At 43.4% G+C, this 27,454-nt stretch overlaps 1 protein-coding gene across 7 annotated transcripts in view; it reads left to right on the top strand.

Annotated features, from left to right (window-relative positions):
* Positions 1-22,644, top strand: part of LOC311148324 (rap1 GTPase-activating protein 1-like) — a 31,921-nt gene extending 9,277 nt beyond the window's left edge. For 3 of the 7 annotated variants that reach the window (XM_084185251.1, XM_084185254.1, XM_084185255.1), the window contains exons 10-24: positions 528-628; positions 757-886; positions 1,683-1,838; positions 1,948-2,019; positions 2,130-2,216; positions 2,351-2,488; positions 3,445-3,570; positions 12,843-12,920; positions 14,410-14,519; positions 16,165-16,296; positions 16,564-16,702; positions 16,838-16,940; positions 19,107-19,186; positions 19,470-19,508; positions 19,745-22,644. In XM_084185251.1, coding sequence (XP_084041377.1) covers positions 528-628; positions 757-886; positions 1,683-1,838; positions 1,948-2,019; positions 2,130-2,216; positions 2,351-2,488; positions 3,445-3,570; positions 12,843-12,920; positions 14,410-14,519; positions 16,165-16,296; positions 16,564-16,702; positions 16,838-16,940; positions 19,107-19,186; positions 19,470-19,478 — 1,461 coding nt within the window. In that variant the 3' untranslated portion in view covers positions 19,479-19,508; positions 19,745-22,644. The remainder of the gene's footprint in view (positions 1-527; positions 629-756; positions 887-1,682; positions 1,839-1,947; positions 2,020-2,129; positions 2,217-2,350; positions 2,489-3,444; positions 3,571-12,842; positions 12,921-14,409; positions 14,520-16,164; positions 16,297-16,563; positions 16,703-16,837; positions 16,941-19,106; positions 19,187-19,469; positions 19,509-19,744) is intronic. The other 4 variants (XM_084185252.1, XM_084185253.1, XM_084185256.1 and 1 more) reach the window with 4 other exon arrangements.
* Positions 22,645-27,454: the final 4,810 nt, after the last annotated feature.

Below are 27,454 nucleotides of genomic sequence, written 5' to 3'. Positions count from 1 at the left end.
CTTCACATCCTACTGTATATGTGTATTGAAAGTTTGGTCTTCTTCCTCCAAACACTGACCTTTAATGTTAAATGAGAACAGTATGAGATCATGAATACCCGTGTTCACTGTAATGTATGTTTGCAATTCAGCCCGATGTTAATCATGCATTATGCTGATGTACGCTAAGGGTACTTCAGTCAGACACCACTATAGATTTGCTAATGCTTGTGTTGTTGACAGTGTTTTGTCTTTTGTCTTGATGTTTGTTGATGGGTCCTGAAGTATAATTTATATTTTTTTATTAGGTCCCTCTTTTGTGTGTTTTCTGAGATCAAAGTGTTATTGTTCTTCACTCATTATTATAGTTATATTAACCATATTAATTGTATTATTCACAATATAGCGTACATCTTAAGTATGTCATCATGAGAGCTTAATATACAATAAGTTATATAATCCTCATAGTGCTTTGGTCAGTGGCATTGTTTTCTGAAAAATGCTAATTGTTTGACTGCTGTTAACCTCTATAAAAACCTTGTTTGCAGACTTCAGAAGAAGAGCTGTTTGGGAACAGTGTTGAGAGTCCTGCCTTTGTTGAATTCCTAGAGTTTCTGGGGGAGAAGGTCGAGCTGCATGACTTTAAAGGGTAAGAACTTCACCACAACTTTTTAATATACATTCAATAACAACAACCACAATTGTGTGATTGATTGTGTCTTGAACAGTGTGTTGGAGATAGGACCATTCAGTGAAACCCTCTATCTATCTGTCTAGGTTTCGTGGTGGGTTGGATGTGACCCACAGGCAGACAGGCTCTGAGTCCGTCTACCACAACTACCGCAACAAGGAGGTCATGTTTCATGTGTCCACCAAGCTGCCTTACACTGAGGGGGACACACAACAGGTACTATTACAAACCCCTCTGATCTCCTCCTACTGATGCAGACTGTCATCATCACACTGTTTATTCTGTTATGGATCAGGTTTTAAAGGAGTAGAAAGTTGTGTATTCGTATGAAATTCAGTATTGGTATCCATATGATCCATTATGATTGGAAACATCATGGAAACATCCATAATGATTATGTATACTGTATGTTTACTTTAGAAACAGTATCTTTCTCTTTCAGTTCAGTCTTCAGTGGAGCACTACTGTATAATGTCTTACAGTGTAAACTTTCTCAGTCTTCACTCATCAGGGAAACTGTCCCAACACAAACACAGACAGACACCTTATCAGAACACATACACAAACAATGTCTTAAGCCTATCTAGACAAACACACACCATGAGTTATCAGGACGAACACACAATGTTTAATCAGAGCCCACAGCTGCAGTGGGAGCAGCTGATTGGTTCCCCTGAGAGTTAAGTCAATCTGAGCTGTTGTCCAGGTTGATATGGTGGAGCAGCACCCATCCAACTGGTGTTTGTTTACCCTGGCTCATCTGTGGACAGACAGAAATCTGCCATGACAGACAGGGAGAGAGAGAGGGGGAGAGGGGGAGAGACAAGGGACTCCCAAGAGTGGTAGAGAAAGGCATTTGCAACATTCAGTAGTTTGGAGGTGTATAAATAAACTCTTATTACTGCTACTCAAGCAATACATGACAGACAAATTCATTACTGTTCTTGAAAGCATTTCCATGTGACATGAATGTTCAATGCAGCTTTGCTTTACATGCTGTCCTGTGTTGCAGTTGCAGAGGAAGAGGCACATAGGGAATGACATCGTGGCCATAGTGTTCCAGGAGGAGAGCACACCCTTCGTACCAGATATGATTGCCTCCAACTTCCTCCATTCCTATATAGTGGTGCAGGTGGAGAACGCCTGCACTGACAATGTACTGTACAAGGTGCTAGAGCACTCCCTGATCTTCACTAAACTAGCCAACCAACATCATACCAAACATACAATACTGTGACCATTGATCATTCATGGCCCATTCGATTGTCATCTGTTAGGTGTCAGTAACAGCGAGAGATGACGTACCGTTCTTTGGACCACCCCTGCCAGACCCGGCCATCTTTAGAAAAGTAAGTTGGCACAACTACAATCCCAACTCCTTAGAACACCGGTCAGCTACAGTGTTTTCTCTCTCCTCTCTCATTTGTCTGTCACTCATTCCATTTCTCTTTTATCCCAGGGTCCAGAATTCCAGGAGTTCCTCTTCACGAAGCTCATCAATGCTGAGTATGCCTGCTATAAAGCTGAGAAATTTGCCAAACTGAAGGTGAGTTATTCAAAGGATTGTTCAGGAGCCAACTAAGGGACTCAAGCCAGCATCCTTGGCAGACAGTGTTGCCAGCCTATCATTACGTATTAACTGTCTTGCTGTGTGTGTGTGTCACCTGTATGTGTTATCAGGAGCGTACACGGTCAGCTTTGCTGGAGACATTGTATGAGGAGTTGCACATCAACAGCCAGGCCATGATGGGTCTGGGAAGAGACGAGGACAAGATGGAGAACGGGTCCGGAGGAGGGGGCTTCTTTGAGACCTTTAAGGTAACCAGGCACGGCTGGGAAAACGATTGGGGTAATAAGCTTAGTATGCACTGACTAATATGTTTTTACACATGATCACTTGTTCCTGAATATGTAACAGTTCTAAAGTTATACATGCTCATAAAACTAAAACAGAGGACCTTTTCCATCTTAGAGTGACACAGTTCTTTACACTGCACTATTTCTCTGTTGTTCCCCCAGGTTGTACAGATTGTTGTCTGTCTGGGGGTTTCCAATAATGTCCTTATCCATAATACAGGACACTGGCATCAACTACTTGAGCAGTCTCCATTAGTCTGTCTGGGGAGCATCCCTGTCTCTGTGCTCTGCTGCTCTGTCAAATGGCTCACCAGCTTCTCAATGTCAAGCTTTGTGTGTTGTGGTGTGTTGTGTTGTGTTCTGTCTGCAGCAGGCTACCATGTGTTTGTGACATACATTAGCTGGCTTTATTTCCTGCTCTGTTTCACCCTTCCAGATACATACAATACTAGTTATGAACGTGGACATACAGCCATGTACCTCTCTCTATCTCTGTTTCTCTGTCCCTCCAGTCAGGTCTCTTCTACCGGGGTATTCTGGGTTCATGGGTTTTGGATGCTCTCCAACTGGTGTTTACTGTGGACGTAAGCAGGCAGACATTTCCCTCACTGCTCTACAAACTCCCCTTCTCTTCCCACCCACCAATACTGACTCAGCCCCTGAGTCCCCTTGGGCGCTACAAGCTTAGTGTTTCTCCCTGCGTCTACTTTAGTGTCGGATGGGAACTAACTAGGTCCTGCTATCTCCTAGTGTCAGTGTCGTTCTCCTTGCTTCTTTCTGTAGCTTGCCCAGTGGTTGGGTTTAGAGTCAGTACCAGTTTAGTACTTGTCTTTCTCTCTCTGTCTGAGGTGGTTAGTTAGGGTTAGAGTCAGTGCTAGACCAAGCTCAACGTGTCTCCTCCTCGTCTGTCTCTGTAGCGAGTGATCAGCAGCAGAAGCCAGTCTATGGACACCATGGGTCTCAATTTCAAGAAGCCACACACTGTCTCCACTAGTCTCAGTGGCAACTTTACCCACAACCCACCTGAGAGCCCCAAAGGGATAGTAAGTACACTACAGTAACAGTACCACAGGCTGCTCTGGTCTTGAGTAAGGTGAGCGATGCTCCCTCTCCCTTCCCTGAGAAACCCTTGATAGAGCCCAGCCCCCTCACATGCCTGTCTAACTCAACTCACTAACCTCTAAAACATTAAACACACCGAGAATCTCACTGCCGACAGACTGCCGATAGGTACTTATCACAGTGGAAGGCTGTTCCTTCTCTTGCTAGAACAAAAGCGGTACCTACTGCGTGCCGACCTGGTAGCGACGAACCTACCGATTCTACTTGTAGAATTGCAATGATCGTCAGTGGCCAACAACTTGACTTTGAGCCAATCAGAGAGCACGAACTCCAACGTGCGGGAGCCAACAACAAAAAAATGAAAAAAGAGGGCCTTTTCTCCGTACATCCACGGATGACCAGTCACACGTCATAGCAATGTAGGCTATGGGATGGTAGCTAGCTAAGTACACAGACGCAATGCACACAACACTAAATACTTCCTCCAAGCTAGCTAACCACGGTAGCTAGTATTGACATTATAATTGAATCACAGTGGATTAGCTAGTATCCATGAGCTATGTTCTGCTAGCTAGTGAACATGCTAACGTTAGTTAGCTAGCTGAACATTTGGCAATGGGCTGGCACTGGCAGTATGGGATTATGGAGAGTGGATTAAATTGTTTCTTCGCCTTGCTATGTACAGTGGCTTGCGAAAGTTTTCACCCCCCTTGGCATTTTTCCTATTTTGTTGCCTTACAACCTGGAATTAAAATGGATTTTTTGGGGGCTTGTATCATTTGATTTACACAACATGCCTACCACTTTGAAGATGCAAAATATGTTTTATTGTGAAACAAACAAGAAATAAGACAAAAAAACAGAAAACTTGAGCATGCATAACTATTCACCCCTCCAAAGTCAATACTTTGTGGAGACACCTTTTGCAGCAATTACAGCTACAAGTCTCTTGGGGTATGTCTCTATAAGCTTGGCACATCTAGTCACTGGGATTTTTGCCCATTCTTCAAGGCAAAACTGTTCCAGCTCCTGAAAGTTGGATGGGTTCCGCTGGTGAACAGCAATCTTTAAGTCATACCACAGATTCTCAGTTGGATTGAGGTCTGGGCTTTGACTAGGCCATTCCATGTCAAGGCGTCAGTGAAATGCGGTAGGCGAAGTCAGGTTTCGGGTCGAGAGCCACTGCGGTGGCGATCGGCTCTCGCCTTTTGTAGCCTGATTGGCCACTGCAGGTGTACATGAGCAGCGTTCCAGGTCTCTTCCGAGCACCGAAACCACTCATCTACCACAGGAGCCTCGATCTGGCTCTGATGCCAAGATGCCAGGACCGGCTGATAACCTAACACACACTGGAAAGGCGTAAGGTTAGTAGAGGAGTGGTGGAGTGAGTTTTTGGCTATCTCTGCCCAGGGGATATTACACTGGGCGCACACCGAGCAGGAGGAAACATAAACTCTCACGTCCTTGGCTAAAGTGGGCCACCAGTACTTCCCACTAAGACAGTGCACTGTCCGACCGATGCCAGGATGACCAGAGGAGGGTGACGTGTGAACCCAATAGATCAATCGATCACGAACCTCGAGCGGCACGTACACCCGACCCTCTGGACACTGGGGGGGAGTGGGCTCGGTACGTAATGCCCGCTCGATGTCCGCGTCAACCTCCCACACTAACGGTGCCACCAGACACAACGCCAGAAGTATGGGAGTGGGCTCAATGGACCTCTCCTCTGTGTCATACAGTCGGGACAGGGCGTCTGCCTTAGCGTTCTGGGAACCTGGTCTGTAAGTGAGAGTAAACACAAAACGAGTGAAGAACATGGCCCACCTTGCCTGACGAGGGTTCAGCCTCCTCGCCGCCCGGATGTACTCCAGATTACGATGGTCAGTCAAAATGAGAAAAGGGTGTTTAGCCCCCTCAAGCCAATGCCTCCACACTTTCAGAGCTTTAACCACAGCTAACAGCTCCCGGTCCCCCACATCATAGTTGCGCTCCGCCGGGCTGAGCTTCTTAGAAAAGAAAGCACAGGGGCGGAGTTTTGGTGGCGTACCCGAGCACTGAGACAGTACAGCTCCAATCCCAGCCTCGGACGCGTCCACCTAAACCTGGAATGCCAAGGAAGGATCTTGATGAGCCAGCACCGGAGCCGAAGTAAACAGGTCCTTCAGATTCCCAAAAGCCCTGTCCGCCTCAGCTGACCACTGTAGACGCACCGGTTCTCCCTTTAGCAAGGAGGTAATGGGAGCCGCTACCTGACCAAAGCCCCGGCTAAACCTCCGGTAGTAATTGGCAAAACCCAAGAATCGCTGCACCTCCTTCACCGTGGTTGGAGTCGGCCAATTACGCACAGCCGAAATGCGGTCAATCTCCATCTCCACTCCTGACGCTGACAGGCGGTGTCCTAGGAAGGAGATGGATTCCTGGAAGAACTGAAATTGTTCTGCCTTCACATACAGGTCATGCTCCAACAGTCGACCAAGCACCTGACGCACCAGGGACACATGCTTGGCCCATGTAGCGGAGTATATGAGAATGTCATCAATATACACCACTACACCCTGTCCATGCAGGTCCCTGAAAATCTCATCAACAAAAGATTGGAAGACTGAAGGAGCATTCATCAAACCGTATGGCATGACGAGGTACTCATAGTGCCCCGAGGTGGTACTAAATGCAGTCTTCCACTCATTGCCCTCCCGGATACGCACCAGGTTGTACGCGCTCCTGAGATCCAATTTTGTGAAGAAGCGCACCCTGTGCAATGACTCCATCATGCTCGCAATCAGAGGTAATGGATAGCTGTATTTTACAGTGATCTGATTTAGACCACGGTAGTCAATGCACGGGCGTAAGCCACCATCCTTCTTCTTCACAAAAAATAAACTTGATGACACAGGGGAAGTGGACGGCCGAATGTATCCTTGTCTCAGAGATTCGGTGACATATGTTTCCATAGCCGCTGTCTCTTCCTGTGACAGAGGATACACGTGACTCCGGGGAAGCGCAGCGCCTACCTGGAGGTTTATCGCACAATCCCCCTGTCGATGGGGTGGTAATTGAGTCGCCTTCTTTTTACAGAAGGCGAGAGCCAAATCGGCATATTCAGGCGGAATGTGCATGGTGGGAACCTGGTTTGGACTTTCCACCGTAGTTGCCCCTACGGAAACACCTACACACCTCCCCAAGCACTGACTTGACCATCCCTTGAGAGCCCTCTGTTGCCATGAAATAGTGGGGTCATGAGAAGTTAACCAGGGAAGCCCCAACACCACTGGAAACGCAGGAGAATCAATCAGATATAGACTACTTATTTCCTCATGCCCCTCCTGTGACCTCCCTAATCGGACCTGACCCTAAAGGGCAACTATCTAGGGCATGTATAGGGAAGGGCACATCAACTGGCACAATAGGAATCCCTAACCTACGGGTAAACTGACGATCAATAAAGTTCCCAGTTGCGCCTGTATCTACTAGCGCCTTATGCTGGGAATGAGAAGAAAACTCGGGAAATACAACATTTATACACATATGCGCAACAGGGAGCTCTGGGTGAGTTGGGTGCCTACTCACCTGAAACGGTTCACCAGTGCGCTACCTACTGCCTCAACTCCTTGAAGGCCCTCCCCAGCACCGACCAGCAGTGTGTCCTCTGCGGCCACAGTTGGTGCAGGGGACGGCCCCTCTACCGGTCTCCCTCATAGCAGCACCTCCGAGCTCCATAGGGGTAGGGTCAGAGGTGCTGGGGGATGGAATGGATGGCCCCTGATCCGGACGTCCGCGGGTGGCCAACAGGTTATCCAGTCGGATTGACATATCCACCAGTTGGTCCAGGTTTAGGTTGGTGTCCCTGCAGGCCAATTCCCGACGAACGTCCTCCCTTAAGTTGCAACGGTAGTGGTCGACGAGGGCCCTATCATTCCATCCTGCGCTGGCAGCCAGAGTCCGAAAGTCCAGTGCAAATTCCTGCGCGCTCCTCTTCCCCTGTCTGAGGTGGAATAGACGTTCACCCGCCACTCTCCCCTCTCGTGGATGATCAAATACCGCCCTATAGCGGCGGGTAAACTCTGCATAGCTTACAGTTGCGGCGTCTATTCCCCCCCACTCGGCATTGGCCCACTCCAGCGCTTTACCGGACAGACAGGAGATGAGGGCGGACACACTCTCTTATACCGAGGGAGCCGGGTGGATGGTTGCCAGGTAGAACTCTACCTGGAGCAGAAAACCCTGACACCCGGCAGCTGTACCGTCATAAGCCCTCGGGAGCGAGAGCCGAATCCCACTGGACCCAGATGGTGAAGAGATGGACATCGGGGTAGGTGGTGGTGTAATTGGAGGAGGTATAGGGATACCTCCTCTCTCCCATCGCTCCATAGTATTAACTACTCGTTCCATAGCGGTGCCGAGAGCCTGGATCATGGCCGCTTGTTGTTGGACACGTTCCTCCATCGATCCGGCTGGCATAGCTGTACCTGCTGACTCCATGTTATGGTGCGTGTTTCTGTCAAGGCGTCAGTGAAATGCGGTAGGCGAAGTCAGGCGCAGGACACAGAGCTAATCAAAAGGCGTACTTTTCTTGTGGGTAAAAGAATGAACAACAACCTCCACGCAGGGAGGGAACAAACCCACACACTAACGACAACCAAAACATGAACAAACACGCACAACACAAAGTGTGAGGCAGAGGGTTAAATAGGGAAGACATAACTACATGATGGGAAACAGGTGTGACCAATTAAGACAAAACAAGTCGAACATAGATACATGGATCGGTAGCAGCTAGTACTCCAGTGACGACGAACGCCGAAGCCTGCCCGAGCAAGGAGGAGGGGCAGCCTCGGCTGAATCCGTGACATTCCAAAACATTTACAGTAAATGTTTCCCCTTAAACCGCTCGAGTGTTGCTTTAGCAGTATGCTTAGGGTCATTGTCCTGCTGGAAGGTGAACCTCTGTCCCAGTCTCAAATCTCTGGAAGACTGAAACAGGTTTCCCTCAATAATTTCCCTGTATTTAGCGCCATCCATCATTCCTTCAATTCTGACCAGTTTCCCAGTCCCCGCCGATGAAAAACATCCCCACAGCATGATGCTGCCACCACCATTCTTCACTGTGGGGATGGTGTTCTAGGGGTGATGAGAGGTCTTGGGTTTGCGCCAGACATAACGTTTTCCTTGATGGCCAAAAAGCTCAATTTTAGTCTCATCTGACCAGAGTACCTTCTTCCATATGTTTGGGGAGTCTCCCACATGCCTTTTGGCAAACACCAAACGTGTTTGCTTATTTTTTTCTTTAAGTAATGGCTTTTTTCTGGCCACTCTTCCGTAAAGCCCAGCTCTGTGGAGTGTACGGCTTAAAGTGGTCCTATGGACAGATACTCCAATCTCCGCTGTGGAGCTTTGCAGCTCCTTCAGGGTTATCTTTGGTCTCTTGGTTGCCTCTCTGATTAATGCCCTCCTTGCCTGGTCTGTGAGTTTTGGTGGGCGGCTCTCTCTTAGCAGGTTTGTTGTGGTGCCATATTCTTTCAATTTTTTTATAATGGATTTAATGGTGCTCCGTGGGATGTTCAAAGTTTCGGATATTTTTTTATAACGCAACCCTGATCTGTACTTCTCCACAACTTTGTCCCTGACCTGTTTGGAGAGCTCCTTGGTCTTCTTGGTGCCGCTTGCTTGGTGGTGCCCCTTGCTTAGTGGTGTTGCAGACTCTGGGGCCTTTCAGAACAGGTGTATATACAGTGGGGAGAACAAGTATTTGATACACTGCCGATTTTGCAGGTTTTCCTACTTACAAAGCATGTAGAGGTCTGTAATTTTTATCATAGGTACACTTCAACTGTGAGAGACAGAATCTAAAACAAAAATCCAGAAAATCACATTGTATGATTTTTAAGTAATTAATTTGCATTTTATTGCATGACATAAGTATTTGATACATCAGAAAAGCAGAACTTAATATTTGGTACAGAAACCTTTGTTTGCAATTACAGAGATCATACGTTTCCTGTAGGTCTTGACCAGGTTTGCACACACTGCAGCAGGGATTTTGGCCCACTCCTCCATACAGACCTTCTCCAGATCCTTCAGGTTTCGGGGCTGTTGCTGGGCAATATGGATTTTCAGCTCCCTCCAAAGATGTTCTATTGGGTTCAGGTCTGGAGACTGGCTAGGCCACTCCAGGACCTTGAGATGCTTCTTACGGAGCCACTCCTTAGTTGCCCTGGCTGTGTGTTTCGGGTCGTTGTCATGCTAGAAGACCCAGCCATGACCCATCTTCAATGCTCTTACTGAGGGAAGGAGGTTGTTGGCCAAGATCTCGCGATACATGGCCCCATCCATCCTCCCCTCAATACGGTGCAGTAGTCCTGTCCCCTTTGCAGAAAAGCATCCCCAAAGAATGATGTTTCCACCTCCATGCTTCATGGTTGGGATGGTGTTCTTGGGGTTGTACTCATCCTTCTTCTTCCTCCAAACACGGCGAGTGTTTAGACCAAAAAGCTCTATTTTTGTCTCATCAGACCACATGACCTTCTCCCATTCCTCCTCTGGATCATCCAGATGGTCATTGGCAAACTTCAGACGGGCCTGGACATGCGCTGGCTTGAGCAGGGGGACCTTGCGTGCGCTGCAGGATTTTAATCCATGACGGCTTAGTGTGTTACTAATGGTTTTCTTTGAGACTGTGGTCCCAGCTCTCTTCAGGTCATTGACCAGGTCCTGCCGTGTAGTTCTGGGCTGATCCCTCACCTTCCTCATGATCATTGATGCCCCACGAGGTGAGATCTTGCATGGAGCCCCAGACCGAGGGTGATTGACCGTCATCTTGATCTTCTTCCATTTTCTAATAATTGCGCCAACAGTTGTTGCCTTCTCACCAAGCTGCTTGCCTATTGTCCTGTAGCCCATCCCAGCGTTGTGCAGGTCTACAATTTTATCCCTGATATCCTTACACAGCTCTCTGGTCTTGGCCATTGTGGAGAGGTTGGAGTCTGTTTGATTGAGTGTGTGGACAGGTGTCTTTTATACAGTTAACGAGTTCAAACAGGTGCAGTTAATACAGGTAATGAGTGGAGAACAGGAGGGCTTCTTAAAGAAAAACTAACAGGTCTGTGAGAGCCGGAATTCTTACTGATTGGTAGGTGCTCAAATACTTATGTCATGCAATAAAATGCAAATTAATTACTTAAAAATCATACAATGTGATTTTCTGGATTTTTGTTTTAGATTCCGTCTCTCACAGTTGAAGTGTACCTATGATAAAAATTACAGACCTCTACATGCTTTGTAAGTAGGAAAACCTGCAAAATCGGCAGTGTATCAAATACTTGTTCTCCCCACTGTATACTGAGGTCAGGTCACTTAGATTGCACACAGGTGGACTTTATTTAACTAATTATGTGACTTCTGAAGGTAATTGGTTGCACCAGATATTATTTAGGGGCTTCATAGAAAAGGGGGTGAATAACATATGCATGCACCACTTTTCCGTTATTAATTTTTTAGAATTTTTTGAAACAAGGTATTTTTTTAATTTCACTTCACCAATTTGGACTATTTTGTGTATGTCCATTACATAAAATAAAAATAAAATATCAATTTAAATTACAGGTTGTAATGCAGCAAAATAGGAAAAACGCCAAGGGGGATGAATACTTTTGCAAGGCACTGTAGTTATCTAGCTGTGGCCATCTGGCTAGCATCAACAAGGGCTTTCTACAAAATAACAACATTAGCGCAGATTGCTTGGAATCTAGACCATAAGCAATACACACGGATATGCATTGCCAAACAATGCTACTGCCACCTTCTGGTTTGGAGTATTTTAACAAGGCTGAGTCACTGACGACTTCCAAGGTCTTTGCTGTGTGAACACAAAAGAGATTGACTGCCAACACTCTGTTCAGATCTGCTAAGTACTGTCGGCAGGCAAACGTTTGACAATCCTACTGGAGTGTCTGAGCTTTAACACAATAGCCTTGCACATGATTAAACTTGGCCACTCACACAGCTAGAATTACTAGACAGTCACAAACCTTGCCTTTATATTTATAGCGGATGTGCTGAGTCATCTTGTTTTATCAAAGGTGTTTTTAACATTGAATGCAATTTAATATTGTTTTCATTATTACAATTCCACGCATATGCATTGCATCAGAATGGGTCCCTGCACTGTGTGCTCTGTGTACATGCCAACTCCAGCTCGTGCTTGATGTTTGCTTTGTGATGTTTAAATCAAGAACAAGCTTGTTTGTTATAAGAGTTCACAGGGAGTGCGTAGTGCGTACATGGTGCATAGTGCGTACATGGTGCGTAGTGCGTACATGGTGCATAGTGCGTACATGGCGAGTATTTTTTAGGCATTTGGAAGACAGATGGAATGATATGTCTGACACTCCAGTGGCAGAAGAGTTGCCCTTCTAAGTGATAAAAGCATGGTTCATGACTGTTTGAATGTTTCCTGCAAAAATATATTTGTCATGCTGTATGTTTGGGATGTATTATACCACTAAGATTGTTGATGAAACATAGGATATACATTTATATCAAATCTGAGAGGAACTTAATTTGGGAAGTCACAAGATCTTTCTCTATTAAGTCACCCCTTTGTCTAAGATGTCACATAAATAGAAAAGACTCAAAGAAAACATGTTGATTAAGCATGAAACAAATAACAAGTGCTTTGAACAATATTTGTAACCAACCTGTATGTGACTGTACTGGAGGCGTTCTTCTTGTTCATGACCATGTCTGCTGTGCTCTCTAACCCTGTAACATGTATGTGTACTTGTTTTCTGCTTTTCCTCTTCTTCTCCATGACTCCATCATCCTCTTCCTCACAGGCCCAATTCTATGGGCCATTTTTTCTCTCTGCTAAAGTGTCTCTCCCCATTTCACTGCCTCTGTTGCACCCGTGTTGCCCAAAGTCTCTCTCGCTCTGTCAATGTTTTATAACTGTGCTTTTATTTGTAACCTCCAGATATAACATGTGTTTTAAAGTATTTTGTTTTATTAACATAACTTGCTGCATGTAATCTCATGGTCTTTCTCTCTCTCCCTCTCTCTCTCTCTCTCTCTCTCTCTCTCTCTCTCTCTCTCTCTCTCTCTCTCTCTCTCTCTCTCTCTCTCTCTCTCTCCTCTCTCTCTCTCCCTCTCCCTCTCCCTCTCCTCTCTCCTCTCTCTCTCTCTCTCTCTCTCTCTCTCTCTCTCTCTCTCTCGCTCTCTCTCTCTCTCTCTCTCTCTCTCTCTCTGAATGACTCAGTCATTGCTTGTCCCAGGGAAAAGTCCCAGTAAATATGGACGTCGAGGCAGTGCCATAGGGATAGGAGCAGTAGAAGAGGTTCATATCTAATTCTAACTACTCCCTCCTTACTACTCTTCCTCTCTGTGTCTTATTTCTCTGCATGACTACACTGCATCGTGACAAACACTTTTCCTATGGTTGATCAGTGAACCAGAACTTTAGGATTCCAGGGCAACCACTCCATAAATGCAAAAGGACGACTCCTCGTTTATGAAATACTTGACTTTCTTAGCAGGAGATTGCATCTTTACAGTATTATACACATATTCTAAAGCTATAGTATTACTGAGACAAGTGAAATGACTTGCCTCTCTCAACTGTTTGAACTACATCACACACTGTACACTAGCCTTTGATCCATAGGACATCAGATATACTGTAGATACAACGCTAGCACAAATAACGTTTTGTATAAGTGCATAGAGACAGGTGGTCCGTTTAATGCCCTTAGCCCTCACTTAACTGGTCTTTGTTGTCTTGCATATTTCCTTGTTTTGTTGTTACATTGTATTGTGTGTTCACCCTCTGTAGTCTCCACAAGCATATCTCTCAACATGCAAATCTTGTTTAGCTAATTCTCCATTTGTTTAAAACTATGAATAGTCATGTTTAGAGAACATCCCCCCAAAAATAAAACATACATTCCTCTCAAGCTCTTTGAAGCTCACATTAGATACAAGCTATTTTTCAAGTCCTTATTTTGAGAGCTTACAAAGGGAGATTGAGTGAACAAAGCGTTCAGTCAGAAAGCACATTTTAGTGGTAAGCCCTGGAGCACTAGAACTCATCTTTTATCTCATGCTCTGCTCTCACTAGCCAAACGGAGTGGCATTGGGGCTTGTTGCTAAGCCTCTAAGTGCATATTCTAATGTTTTCTTATCTCTGTTAGCTACAACTCCAAGGCATAAGAATGGTTACTCTGTACGTAGCCTGATAATAATGATTCACTCTTACGCAAGATAGAACATCTTGTACTTTCCACAGAGATGGGTTGAATTGTCTCACGATTTATAGTGAATAATAATACAATACCTTGAAAGTCATGGCATTTTGAAAATACAAGTGATGATATACTGTGTATTATAAACTGGGTGGTTCGAGCCCTGAATGCTGATTGTCTGAAAGCTGTGGTATATCAGACCGTATACCATGGGTATGACAAAACATTTATTTTTACTGCTCTAATTACGTTGGTAACCAGTTTATAATAGCAATAAGCCACCTCGGGGGTTTGTGATATATGGCCAATATACCACGGCTAAGGGCTGTGTCCTAGCACTCCGCATTGCGTCGTGCTTAAGAACAGCCCTTAGCCGTGGTGTATTTACCATATACCACACCCCCTCAGGCCTTATTGCTTAAATAACACCTAACATACTAGAAAAAAAATAACAGAGCATAACAATGCAATAACTACAGCGTTAACAGTAATGACAGATGCCATGTTATTGGCTATTGATAGGCTGTTATTGGGAAAGAGGTGATGTCATGGTGCTCACTGGTTGTTTTCTTCTTGTCCTGTCAGTCTTTGATCATCCCTGGGAAGAGTCCAACCAGGAAGAAGTCTGGTCCATTTAGCTCCAGACGCAGCAGTGCCATCGGTATTGAGAATATCCAGGAAGTCCACGAGAAAATGTAAGCGATGTTGATACAGTGGGTATCATAAATATTCACATTTTGTTTCACATTTGTTGCGTTAAGATTTTTAATGGTCTATAATGTCAAAGTAGAAGAAAAATGCTATCAATTCTATTTTATTTTATGGAAAATTAAAAAACACTAATATACCTTGATTACATAAGTATGAGTCCATACATGTTAGAAACACCTTTGGCAGTGATTACAGCTGTGAGTCTTCTTGGGTAAGTCTCTAAGAGCTTTGCACACCTGGATTGTGCAATATTTTCCCATTATTCTTCAAGCTCTGTCAATGTGTTGGGGATCATGGCTAGGCAGCAATTTTCAAGTCTTGCCATAGATTTTCAAGCAGTTTTAAGTCAAAACTGTAACTTGGCCACAGGAAAATTCACTGTCTTCTTGGTAAGCAACTCCAGTGTATATTTGGCCTTGTGTTGTAAGCCATTGTCCTGCTTAAAGGTAAATTACTCTACCCAGTGGTATAAAGCAGACTGAAGCAGGTTTTGCTCTAGGATTTTGCCTGTGCTTAGCTCCATCCCGTTTATTTTTATCCTGAAAAAACTCCCCAGTCTTTGCTGATGTCAAACAGCCACCACCATGTTTGAAAATAAGGAGGCAGTTACTCAGTGATGTGTTGTGTTGGATTTGACCCAAACATAAGGTTTTGCATTTAGGCCAAAGAAAGTATTCCTTTGTCGTGTTTTTTTGCAGTATTACTTTAGTGCCTTGTTCCATACAGGAACAGGGTGCATGTTTTGGAATATTTTTATTCTGTATATTTATTATTCTTTTAACTCTAGGTCATTTTTGTGGAGTAACCACAATGTTGTTAATCCATCCTCAGTTTTCTCCCTTCACAGCCATTGAACTCTGTAGCTGTTTTAAAATAATATCACCAATGGCCTCATGGTGACATCCCTGAGCAATTTCCTTCCTGTCCTGCAGCTCAGTTCAGAAGGATGACTGTATATTTGTTGTGTCTGGGTGGTTTAATACATCATCCACAGCATAATTATTAACTTGACCATGCTTAAACTGATATTCAATATCTGATTTGTTATTGTTACCCATCTACCAATCACTGCCCTTCTTTGAGGCTTTCAAAAAGCTCCATGGTCTTTGTAGTTGAATCTGTGCTTGAAATTCAATACCTGACTGAGGGACCTTACAGATGTTGTATGTATGGGGGACAGAGGAAGGGGTAGTCATTCAAACATCATGTTAAGCCCAATTATTTCACACAGAGTGAGTCCATGTAACTTATTATGTGATTTGTTGAGCCAAATGTTATTCCTGATCTCATTTAGGCTTGCCTAAACAAAAGGGGTAAATACTTTTGCAACAATTACATTTTTATTAATTGGTTAAAATGTGTATAATTTTATTTTCACTTTGACATTATGGAGTATCTTGTGTCGATCAATGACAAAAAAATCACAATTGAATCTATTTCAATCCCACTTTGTCACAAAACAAGATGTGAAATAATCCAAGGGGGGTTAATACTTATGATACCCATTGCATGTTAGTCATAATGTCTTGTGTTTCTCTCTGATGTCCTGATCCTATCCCTGTCCTTGTATCTACCGCCCTGTCTCTGTATTCATATGTACTTATTCAGCCTTGTCCCCTCCCCCCTCAGCAGCAGCCACAGCGGTAGGGAGTGTTTACCTGGCACACAGAAGAACCCTGACAATGACCACGCCTCTCAGGACCCCAAGTCTGAGAACTCATCCAATCAGAGCTCACCAGAAGTGCTCACTACAAAGAACACGTGAGTAGATGACATTTCAACACAGACATATAGGCCAATATGATCATTCACATTAAAATGTAAGCATCATATCAACATGAATAATGCGCTATCAAGTTCAACGTCACTAGGACAATGTGATTTAGGTACCCACCCAAGTACCCTAAAATATGTACGTCTTCTACTCCAGACAGTGTATGTGTAACACAGTTTGTAGTTCTATCGGTGGACTATTAATGCAGGCATGGTCCTGTCACATTGTGGATGGCTGACTGACTCAGGATGTAGTTTTGCTCTTTGTAACAACAGGGCTCAGTCTATCCCTGAGGGTCATGACCTTTCCCGCTCCTCCTCCAACGCCAGCAGCTTCGCCAGTGTGGTGGAGGAAAACGAGACAGAGGCCACGGAGGACTACGACACTGGCATGGTGAGTGTGTGTGTGTGCTTGTGTGCGTGCTTGCGTGTGTGTGTGTGTACGTGCATGCCTGCGTTGTGTGTGTGTGCTTGTGTGTGTGCGTGTTTTGGCCATGCTTTTAACCTCTTGCCCATGTGTGTTCCCCAGGAGAGCCTGTCATCAGCGGGGACGCCACACAAGCAGGACTCGTTAACCTACAGCACATGGCTGGAGGACAGTATGAGCAGCACTAGCCGAGGCAGCTCGCCAGGTGAGAAGAAGTGCCTGGGAGGCTAGGAGGCTAGGAGGCTAGGAAGCTAGGAGGCTAGGAGGCTAGGAAGCTAGGAGGCTAGGAGGCTAGGAGGCTAGGAGGCTAGGAAGCTAGGAGGCTAGGAGGCTAGGAGGCTAGGAGGCTAGGAAGCTAGGAGGCTAGGAGGCTAGGAAGCTAGGAGGCTAGGAGGCTAGGAAGCTAGGAAGCTAGGAAGCTAGGAAGCTAGGAGGCTAGGAGGCTAGGAGGCTAGAAAGCTAGGAGGCTAGGAGGCTAGGGGGAGATTGTAGATGTACACAAAAGAGGGCATAAGGTACATATGAGTCTAGAAGTCAATAACTGTTGCTTGCCAGGTTGTTATTGTAAAAGAGGGTTTCTCAATGACCTACCTGGTTAAATAAAGGTCATACCAAAATAAATACAACATTTGGCAGTTTGATGATGTAGATACAGTGGGGAGAACAAGTATTTGATACACTGCCGATTTTGCAGGTTTTCCTACTTACAAAGCATGTAGAGGTCTGTAATTTTTATCATAGGTACACTTCAACTGTGAGAGACGGAATCTAAAACAAAAATCCAGAAAATCACATTGTATGATTTTTAAGTAATTAATTTGCATTTTATTGCATGACATAAGTATTTGATACATCAGAAAAGCAGAACTTAATATTTGGTACAGAAACCTTTGTTTGCAATTACAGAGATCATACGTTTCCTGTAGGTCTTGACCAGGTATGCACACACTGCAGCAGGGATTTTGGCCAACTCCTCCATACAGACCTTCTCCAGATCCTTCAGGTTTCGGGGCTGTCGCTGGGCAATACGGATTTTCAGCTCCCTCCAAAGATTTTATATTGGGTTCAGGTCTGGAGACTGGCTAGGCCACTCCAGGACCTTGAGATGCTTCTTACGGAGCCACTACTTAATTGCCCTGGCTGTGTGTTTCGAATCATTGTCATGCTGGAAGACCCAGCCACGACCCATCTTCAATGCTCTTACTGAGGGAAGGAGGTTGTTGGCCAAGATCTCGCGATACATGGCCCCATCCATCCTCCCCTCAATACGGTGCAGTCGTCCTGTCCCCTTTGCAGAAAATAATCCCCAAAGAATGATGTTTCCACCTCCATGCTTCACGGTTGGGATGGTGTTCTTGGGGTTGTACTCATCCTTCTTCTTCCTCCAAACACGGTGAGTGGAGTTTAGACCAAAAAGCTCTATTTTTGTCTCATCAGACCACATTACCTTCTCCCATTCCTCCTCTGGATCATCCAGATGGTCATTGGCAAACTTCAGACGGGCCTGGACATGCGCTGGCTTGAGCAGGGGGACCTTGCGTGCGCTGCAGGATTTTAATCCATGACGGCGTAGTGTGTTACTAATGGTTTTCTTTGAGACTGTGGTCCCAGCTCTCTTCAGGTCATTGACCAGGTCCTGCCGTGTAGTTCTGGGCTGATCCCTCACCTTCCTCATGATCATTGATGCCCCACGAGGTGAGATCTTGCATGGAGCCCCAGACCGAGGGTGATTGACCGTCATCTTGAACTTCTTCCATTTTCTAATAATTGCGCCAACAGTTGTTGCCTTCTCACCAAGCTGCTTGCCTATTGTCCTGTAGCCCATCTCAGCCTTGTGCATGTCTACAATTTTATCCCTGATGTCCTTACACAGCTCTCTGGTCTTGGCCATTGTGGAGAGGTTGAAGTCTGTTTGATTGAGTGTGTGGACAGGTGTCTTTTATACAGGTAACGAGTTCAAACAGGTGCAGTTAATACAGGTAATGAGTAGAGAACAGGAGGGCTTCTTAAAGAAAAACTAACAGTTCTGTGAGAGCCGGAATTCTTACTGGTTGGTAGGTGATCAAATATTTATGTCATGCAATAAAATGCAAATTAATTACTTAAAAATCATACAACGTGATTTTCTGGATTTTTGTTTTAGATTTTGTCTCTCACAGTTGAAGTGTACCTATGATAAAAATTACAGACCTCTACATGCTTTGTAAGTAGGAAAACCTGCAAAATCGGCAGTGTATCAAATACTTGTTCTCCCCACTGTATGTCTGATTTATAGCCGTATTGAGTCAGAGAAGGCTGTATACTGTATGTTTCTCCCAGTACAACTTGGTCCAGGATCATAACTGTTGAGGTCATGTGTTTTATTATCCAGGTCCTGGTAAACTTGATGGGGGTAAAGGGTCAGATATCCGCATTAAACTGGACCGGCCACAAGATAGTCAGTCCTCATCGGTGAGACATCATCCATACTGGGCCTCAAAGGGCTAGGGGTCTACAGCTGTTCCTCTGTCTAATTCCTTGCTCACTGTAAATAGATGTGTGCTCCCTGCCTTTGCATGAATTCTTCTTTTATTCTGTTAAGTGAACATTGGTATTGTAACTTCAGATGTTGTACTTCTGTTACTACTGCTGTTGTTGTATTCTCATTACTGTGGTCATGTGGTAACTGTTGTAGTTGTTGTGTAAATTCTTCTTGCTCACTATGCATCTCTGTCTGTGTATCCTTCCTGTCCAGAACTGTTAGCCTGGTTATTTCCTGGGTGTCCATCTGCAGGTTAGTCTGACTGTCTCTCTCCGAATGGGGTTCTATCATGGATGAATGATTTAGAAAGCGGTGGACTCCATTAAACAGTATATACTGTAACTACATGTATTTACTCATAAGTACACATGTCAAGTGTTTAAGAACTCCTCTAAAGGACACACAAATCCTGCACTGCCTCATTTGCATTTTATTTTGTCATGTCAACTTTAAGTAAGAGTCTTGTCTTATGCCTCCTGTCCCTAAAGCATTCCCATAAGACACAATCCTTCCGGGAGATGAGACGAGCACAGGCTTTCGCCGTAACCAATGACGACGATGGGGATGAGGAAGTGGACCCTGGATAGTCTGCTGGTCAGTGAGGCCAGACCACCCCTTCCCAGAAGCCCCGGCGGTGGCGTGGGTGGTGGCGTGCCGTGCCATGAGAGGAAGTCATACACAGAGGGGCAAACTTTTGCACAGTGTCATTTCGTTCTGCTCACTCCCTCGCCTCTCTGTCTCTACACACATCTTCTGCCTGGTTTTGTGTAAATAGGTTTGTCCCAGTGAACAAATGGTACCTTTGGTTCAGTTTTGTTGAGGCCTACTGTATGTAGACACGTGGATCACACTGTAGCTACAGCGATATTGAACTCTGCCAGAGACTTTTGGAGGGGCATGTTGGTATAGTCATATGGATTGTACATTATAGTGACAGTAGCACTGCCTGAAAAAATCTATTAATTGAACCGATTTAATTTAAAATACCAAATATCCAACAACAAATATGTGTGCTTTTTAATTAAATGTCCATTGGTTATGTTGAATACAGTTGAATGTGTTAGTGATTTTACAGGTAAAGTGATTGTAATTCGTCTATTAGCCATAGCTTTAACTGTACAGCCAAAAACAGTTGCTCTGACAGAGTGAATATTTTATTCTCAATATACAATAGCTGGGATATTGTCATCACAATATACAATGTACGTCAAGCCTCACCTGCTCATACTGTAAATTAAAATCAAGATAGATATGTAACAAGAAAGAATGGACATAGCCTTATACCTTGCAAGTACAGTTTTTCTATACCTTCATTATTCATTTCTACCCTTATCAACATGGCCAGAAGCAGACAGTAATTGGACAATGCATGGTTTCAGATGACATGAATATGGGGAAGTTCTGTTTTATGTTCCACATTGTTTTTGAACACAGAATGCTCATTGCTAACTGGTACCTATTTATTCTTGTGAACCATAATTATAAGCTAACAGGCCATTTTAGCTTTGTTCTTTCTGTCCACAGAAACAGCTCTCTGTTCTGTTGTGTATCAAGCAGGTTACTGAGGTCAGGTATGTAGAGATGTGTTGATGACTACACGGGTAATTCATAACTGTATTGGATAATCTACTGTATTAGTCCATCCAATCAGCTTGTCTGCCGATCTACAGTATTGCCATCGGTACCAGCAAAGGAAAATATGTTTTTATTTATTTATTTGGTGTTATTTGGGGGTGAGATGGGGCACCACCTATTATTCTACAGTATATTTCACTGTTTTATTAAAATGATTAGGCTGTTGATAGATTGATAATGTACAGAGATGAATACTACAGTTTGTGCCTGTTATATAGAGTATAGTCCTATCCACTATGGAACCTCAGTTGACACTCCACGCCGGATCTACTGGAGCCCAACAATGACATTTCTTTAAGTGAAAATCATGATTGTGTCATACAGTTAGATATACATTATACATACAACCCTGTTTATTATGTTGAGTACTGCCAAATTAACACATTGTGTGCCATGTTTTTATCACTGGTGACCTTAGCGTTCAAGTACAATTTGAAAGTAAGTTTGAAAATAAACAAAAACTAGCCCACAGTCTGCTCAATAAAAGGTCAAAACTATAAAGTGACTTGTGGTTGCCTTATGTGTGAGGAAAGGCAACATAGAACAACAAAGGTTGAATGTAGAACAGACATTGATTGAACAGATACTGTATATGTCTATCTAACTAAAATTGCCCTGATAGCTTTTATATTAAATTGCCTTTTGGATATTATTTCATTCTTATATCTTTACTTTGTGAATAAAGCTACACGTTCACCTCTTGCCCTAGATCCCTGTTTAGAGATGACTTAAAGAAAGATGCCATTCATCCTTTGGTATTTCCTCCCAGGGTTTATCCCAGCTACAACATCATAACACTTGTGGCAGTTAAACAATAAAACGTGTGTAGCCTACTGTATACCTCTGTCATTTTCTCTGTACTGAATGAAACCATTGAAGGAATGTTCTATAAATAAGTTATTTGATGTGGCTAACCACCACCAGTCTCTAGAAGTGGAGGCTACTCTACTCCTCTGCTCTTACATGCTGTAACTGTGCCACATGGACCAGAGCAGCATAATAATTAATGTTCGTTCAAATCGCCACAGGGTTTTTTATTTCAGCTGTTCAGAAAGATAGGATTCATCATCATGGTTCAGAAGAGGGTGAGTAGAGAGGAACGTAAATGGAGGTGGAGTGTGAACAAAATAACATGCGCAGAACGTGATTCGGATCCTTAGCTTTGAGAAAAAGGTTTCCATAGAGGCAGTGGGTGTACGGAAACTCCGTATTCGTAGCCATATTATTGAGTCAGTATCTCATCACTATCAAGTGGGCGAGAAATGGTATCAATGTGTGAAAATTACTTAGACAGATGCATTTGTTTATTTTATCAACGATATACTGGTACTACTCACAACATCTAACGTTCCCTATGTCTTTATGTTAGGCTATACTCTTTAGTCTTTACATTAGTCCAGTGTGGACGAAAAGCTACATTTCCAATATCACAAAAGAGAGCTGGTGCCCTCTAGTGGTGTACACTTACATGTGCATATTATTGTTTTATTTCAGTTGCTGTGCGTATGTTATAGTCACATTGGAGATTGGGATCTAGTAAAGCACTTTGCCGCACTGCCGAATCAGGAAACTGGAATTTAAATTATACATTATTTAGAAAATGTGTGAAAACTGCTTCAGTGTGATCTATTCAAATGATTGTATTTGTGTTATGTTTTAATAGTGCATTCCTGTAAGAAATTATCTTGTAAATATGTTTTCCCCCTCATTTGTAAATATAGCCAAAATATGAAATAAAGAGCCTGGATTCGTTCCGATGTCTTGCTGAGTTTTGAATTTTGTAGAGAAAATTGTATTATTTTTAACTCGCTACAGTACCGTTTTGTTTGTTATAAAGGTTTCGTGGCTTAATGGGGAAGCATAGTTTGATGTAGTGAGTGAGTACATCATACTTACCATTGCCTGTACAGCATAGCCACGGACATTTACATAAATAAATAAAAACTGGGCACAAACTGGTTGAATCAAGATTGTTTTAATGTAATTTGTCAACGTATTGTGAGGTGGAATCTATGAAATTTCAACCCCAGGATTATGACATCATGGTAACCAATTTTCAACATAGACAAACCTTGTATAAAATATGTTGAATTTGTACCTTTGAAACAACGTCACATCTTCAACGTTATAACCACTATCAGGAAGAGAAAAAAAACAATAGGCTGAACAGCATCTACTGGAGAATTGATCTATCAACAGTTACACTTCTGGTCTCTCAACCAGGGTTTTAACTGATCCCCAGCCCTGCTTGGCTTTGACATTTGCCACTGACTACTACCAATGTGCTATCGTGAGAATGATTATTGAGAATCCTCCACTTTAAAATGTTATAGATTGACTATTGCTACCGAAGTCATTTCAAAGAGTATGTTTAACAGAGCAAATCAAATGTTACCATACTTTATGAATCATACTGTATATCATCAATAATACTTTTTAGGTATATATACAGTGGGGAGAACAAGTATTTGATACACTGCCGAATTGCAGGTTTTCCTACTTACAAAGCATGTAGAGGTCTGTAATTTTTATCATAGGTACACTTCAACTGTGAGAGACGGAATCTAAAACAAAAATCCAGAAAATCACATTGTATTATTTTTAAGTAATTAATTTGCATTTTATTGCATGACATAAGTATTTGATACATCAGAAAAGCAGAACTTAATATTTGGTACAGAAACCTTTGTTTGCAATTACAGAGATCATAAGATTCCTGTAGGTCTTGACCAGGTATGCACACACTGCAGCAGGGATTTTGGCCCACTCGTCCATACAGACCTTCTCCAGATCCTTCAGGTTTCGGGGCTGTTGCTGGGCAATACGGACTTTCAGCTCCCTCCAAAGATTTTCTATTGGGTTCAGGTCTGGAGACTGGCTAGGCCACTCCAGGACCTTGAGATGCTTCTTACGGAGCCACTCCTTAGTTGCCCTGGCTGTGTGTTTCGGGTCGTTGTCATGCTGGAAGACCCAGCTACGACCCATCTTCAATGCTCTTACTGAGGGAAGGAGGTTGTTGGCCAAGATCTCACGATACATGGCCCCATCCATCCTCCCCTCAATACGGTGCAGTCGTCCTGTCCCCTTTGCAGAAAAGCATCCCCAAGAATGATGTTTCCACCTCCATGCTTCACGGTTGGGATGGTGTTCTTGGGGTTGTACTCATCCTTCTTCTTCCTCCAAACACGGCGAGTGGAGTTTAGACCAAAAAGCTCAATTTCTGTCTCATCAGACCACATGACCTTCTCCCATTCCTCCTCTGGATCATCCAGATGGTCATTGGCAAACTTCAGACGGGCCTGGACATGCGCTGGCTTGAGCAGGGGGACCTTGCGTGCGCTGCAGGATTTTAATCCATGACGGCGTAGTGTGTTACTAAGGGTTTTCTTTGAGACTGTGGTCCCAGCTCTCTTCAGGTCATTGACCAGGGCCTGCCGTGTAGTTCTGGGCTGATCCCTCACCTTCCTCATGATCATTGATGCCCCACGAGGTGAGATCTTGCATGGAGCCCCAGACCGAGGGTGATTGACCGTCATCTTGAACTTCTTCCATTTTCTAATAATTGCGCCAACAGTTGTTGCCTTCTCACCAAGCTGCTTGCCTATTGTCCTGTAGCCCATCCCAGCCTTGTGCAGGTCTACAATTTTATCCCTGATGTCCTTACACAGCTCTCTGGTCTTGGCCATTGTGGAGAGGTTGAAGTCTGTTTGATTGAGTGTGTGGACAGGTGTCTTTTATACAGGTAATGAGTTCAAACAGGTGCAGTTAATACGGGTAATGAGTGGAGAACAGGAGGGCTTCTTAAAGAAAAACTAACAGGTCTGTGAGAGCCGGAATTCTTACTGGTTGGTAGGTGATCAAATACTTATGTCATGCAATAAAATGCAAATTAATTACTTAAAAATCATACAATGTGATTTTCTGGATTTTTGTTTTAGATTCTGTCTCTCACAGTTGAAGTGTACCTATGATAAAAATTACAGACCTCTACATGCTTTGTAAGTAGGAAAACCTGCAAAATCGGCAGTGTATCAAATACTTGTTCTCCCCACTGTATACTGAGGTCAGGTCACTTAGATTGCACACAGGTGGACTTTATTTAACTAATTATGTGACTTCTGAAGGTAATTGGTTGCACCAGATCTTATTTAGGGGCTTCATAGAAAAGGGGGTGAATAACATATGCATGCACCACTTTTCCGTTATTAATTTTTTAGAATTTTTTGAAACAAGGTATTTTTTTAATTTCACTTCACCAATTTGGACTATTTTGTGTATGTCCATTACATAAAATAAAAATAAAAAATCAATTTAAATTACAGGTTGTATTGCAGCAAAATAGGAAAAACGCCAAGGGGGATGAATACTTTTGCAAGGCACTGTAGTTATCTAGCTGTGGCCATCTGGCTAGCATCAACAAGGGCTTTCTACAAAATAACAACATTAGCGCAGATTGCTTGGAATCTAGACCATAAGCAATACACACGGATATGCATTGCCAAACAATGCTACTGCCACCTTCTGGTTTGGAGTATTTTAACAAGGCTGAGTCACTGACGACTTCCAAGGTCTTTGCTGTGTGAACACAAAAGAGATTGACTGCCAACACTCTGTTCAGATCTGCTAAGTACTGTCGGCAGGCAAACGTTTGACAATCCTACTGGAGTGTCTGAGCTTTAACACAATAGCCTTGCACATGATTAAACTTGGCCACTCACACAGCTAGAATTACTAGACAGTCACAAACCTTGCCTTTATATTTATAGCGGATGTGCTGAGTCATCTTGTTTCATCAAAGGTGTTTTTAACATTGAATGCAATTTAATATTGTTTTCATTATTACAATTCCACGCATATGCATTGCATCGGAATGGGTCCCTGCACTGTGTGCTCTGTGTACATGCCAACTCCAGCTCGTGCTTGATGTTTGCTTTGTGATGTTAAAATCAAGAACAAGCTTGTTTGTTATAAGAGTTCACAGGGAGTGCGTAGTGCGTACATGGTGCATAGTGCGTACATGGCGAGTATTTTTTAGGCATTTGGAAGACAGATGGAATGATATGTCTGACACTCCAGTGGCAGAAGAGTTGCCCTTCTAAGTGATAAAAGCATGGTTCATGACTGTTTGAATGTTTCCTGCAAAATCGGCAGTGTATCAAATACTTGTTCTCCCCACTGTAGCTTATGAGATGTCATTAACAGCTATTGTTTCAATTCAACCCAGGATTCACCTAAAAATAGACAAAACATATAGGCCTAGGGTTTTAAGCTTTGGTTGATTTCAAATTGAGTCTACGTTAATAATGAATGTTGGATTCACATCTCAACCAAAAATACAAGTTAAAGAATAGGACTAAATCAAATAAAACTTTATTTAAAGTGCATTTAAAGTTTGATTTGATTCAGTCGTATTCTTGAACTAACATTTTTGGTTGAGATGGAGACTTGAATCCAACATATAAATTATTAATTTGTAAACAAACTGGAATTAAAGCCAGACTAAGTCAGTGGCACAGATGGAACTTTCCAACCAGAATATGCATCTCCTTCAAATGTTGATGTTTGATTTTCGAGATCACTGAATTGCTCTGTAGTTTTTTTCAATGTATAAACAAGTTTATTAGTCAACATATGTTTTCATATTTGTGCTTTTAATATATACACTGAGTGTACAAAACATTAGGAACTTTCCTAATATTGAGTTGCGCCCCCTTTCCCCCTTTAGAACAGCCTCAATTCGTCGGGTCATGGACTCTACAAGGTGTCGAAAGCGTTCTACAGGGATTCTGGCCCATGTTGACTCCAATGCTTTCCACAGTTGTGTCAAGTTGGCTTTTGGGTGGTGGACCATTCTTGATACATGGGAGCGTGTTGATACACAACTGTTGAGCGTGAAAAACCAAGCAGCGTTGGTTGCAGTTCTTGACACAAACTGGTGCGTCTGGCACCCACTACCATACCCCGTTCAAAGGCACTTACATCTTTTGTCTTGCCCATTCACCCTCTGAATGGCACACATACACAATCCATGTCTCAATTGTCTCAAGGCTTAAAAATCATTCTTTAACCTGTCTCCTACCCTTCATCTACACTGATTGAAGTGGATTTAACAAGTGACATCAATAAGGGATTATAGCTTTCACCTGGATTCATCTGGTCCGTCTATGTCCTGGAAAGAGCAGGTGTTCATAATGTTTTGTGCACTCAGTGTAAGTCCCCCAACATTCACAGCGCGATTTCAACAGATTTTTACTTTTTTTGTGTCAAATTAACTAATTATTGTCTTTCGTTGAATTTATATAACAACATTCCGAACTTGTTTAGCATTATCTAGTCCAAATATGGCATGATTCCACTATTTGTATCCGGTTTAATGACTTTTAATGGGGGACTTTTACTTTGAAGGCGAACCCCAAATGCCACTACTGTGGCTAATCCTTATTGTGGCTAGTTTGCACCGATGTATATTTTTTCTATAGTTTCCTCCCATACAGTATGTGGCGGGATGCACCTCAGCCCCTTGTTTGCGGAACGCAATAATACCATATAAGAAGAAGAAGAAG

The sequence above is a fragment of the Coregonus lavaretus genome, assembly GCF_964263955.1.
Source record: "Coregonus lavaretus genome assembly, chromosome: 20".
Taxonomy (NCBI): domain Eukaryota; kingdom Metazoa; phylum Chordata; class Actinopteri; order Salmoniformes; family Salmonidae; genus Coregonus; species Coregonus lavaretus.
The sequence above is the reverse complement of the archived record's forward strand: the minus strand, read 5'-3'. Positions and strand labels throughout refer to the sequence as shown.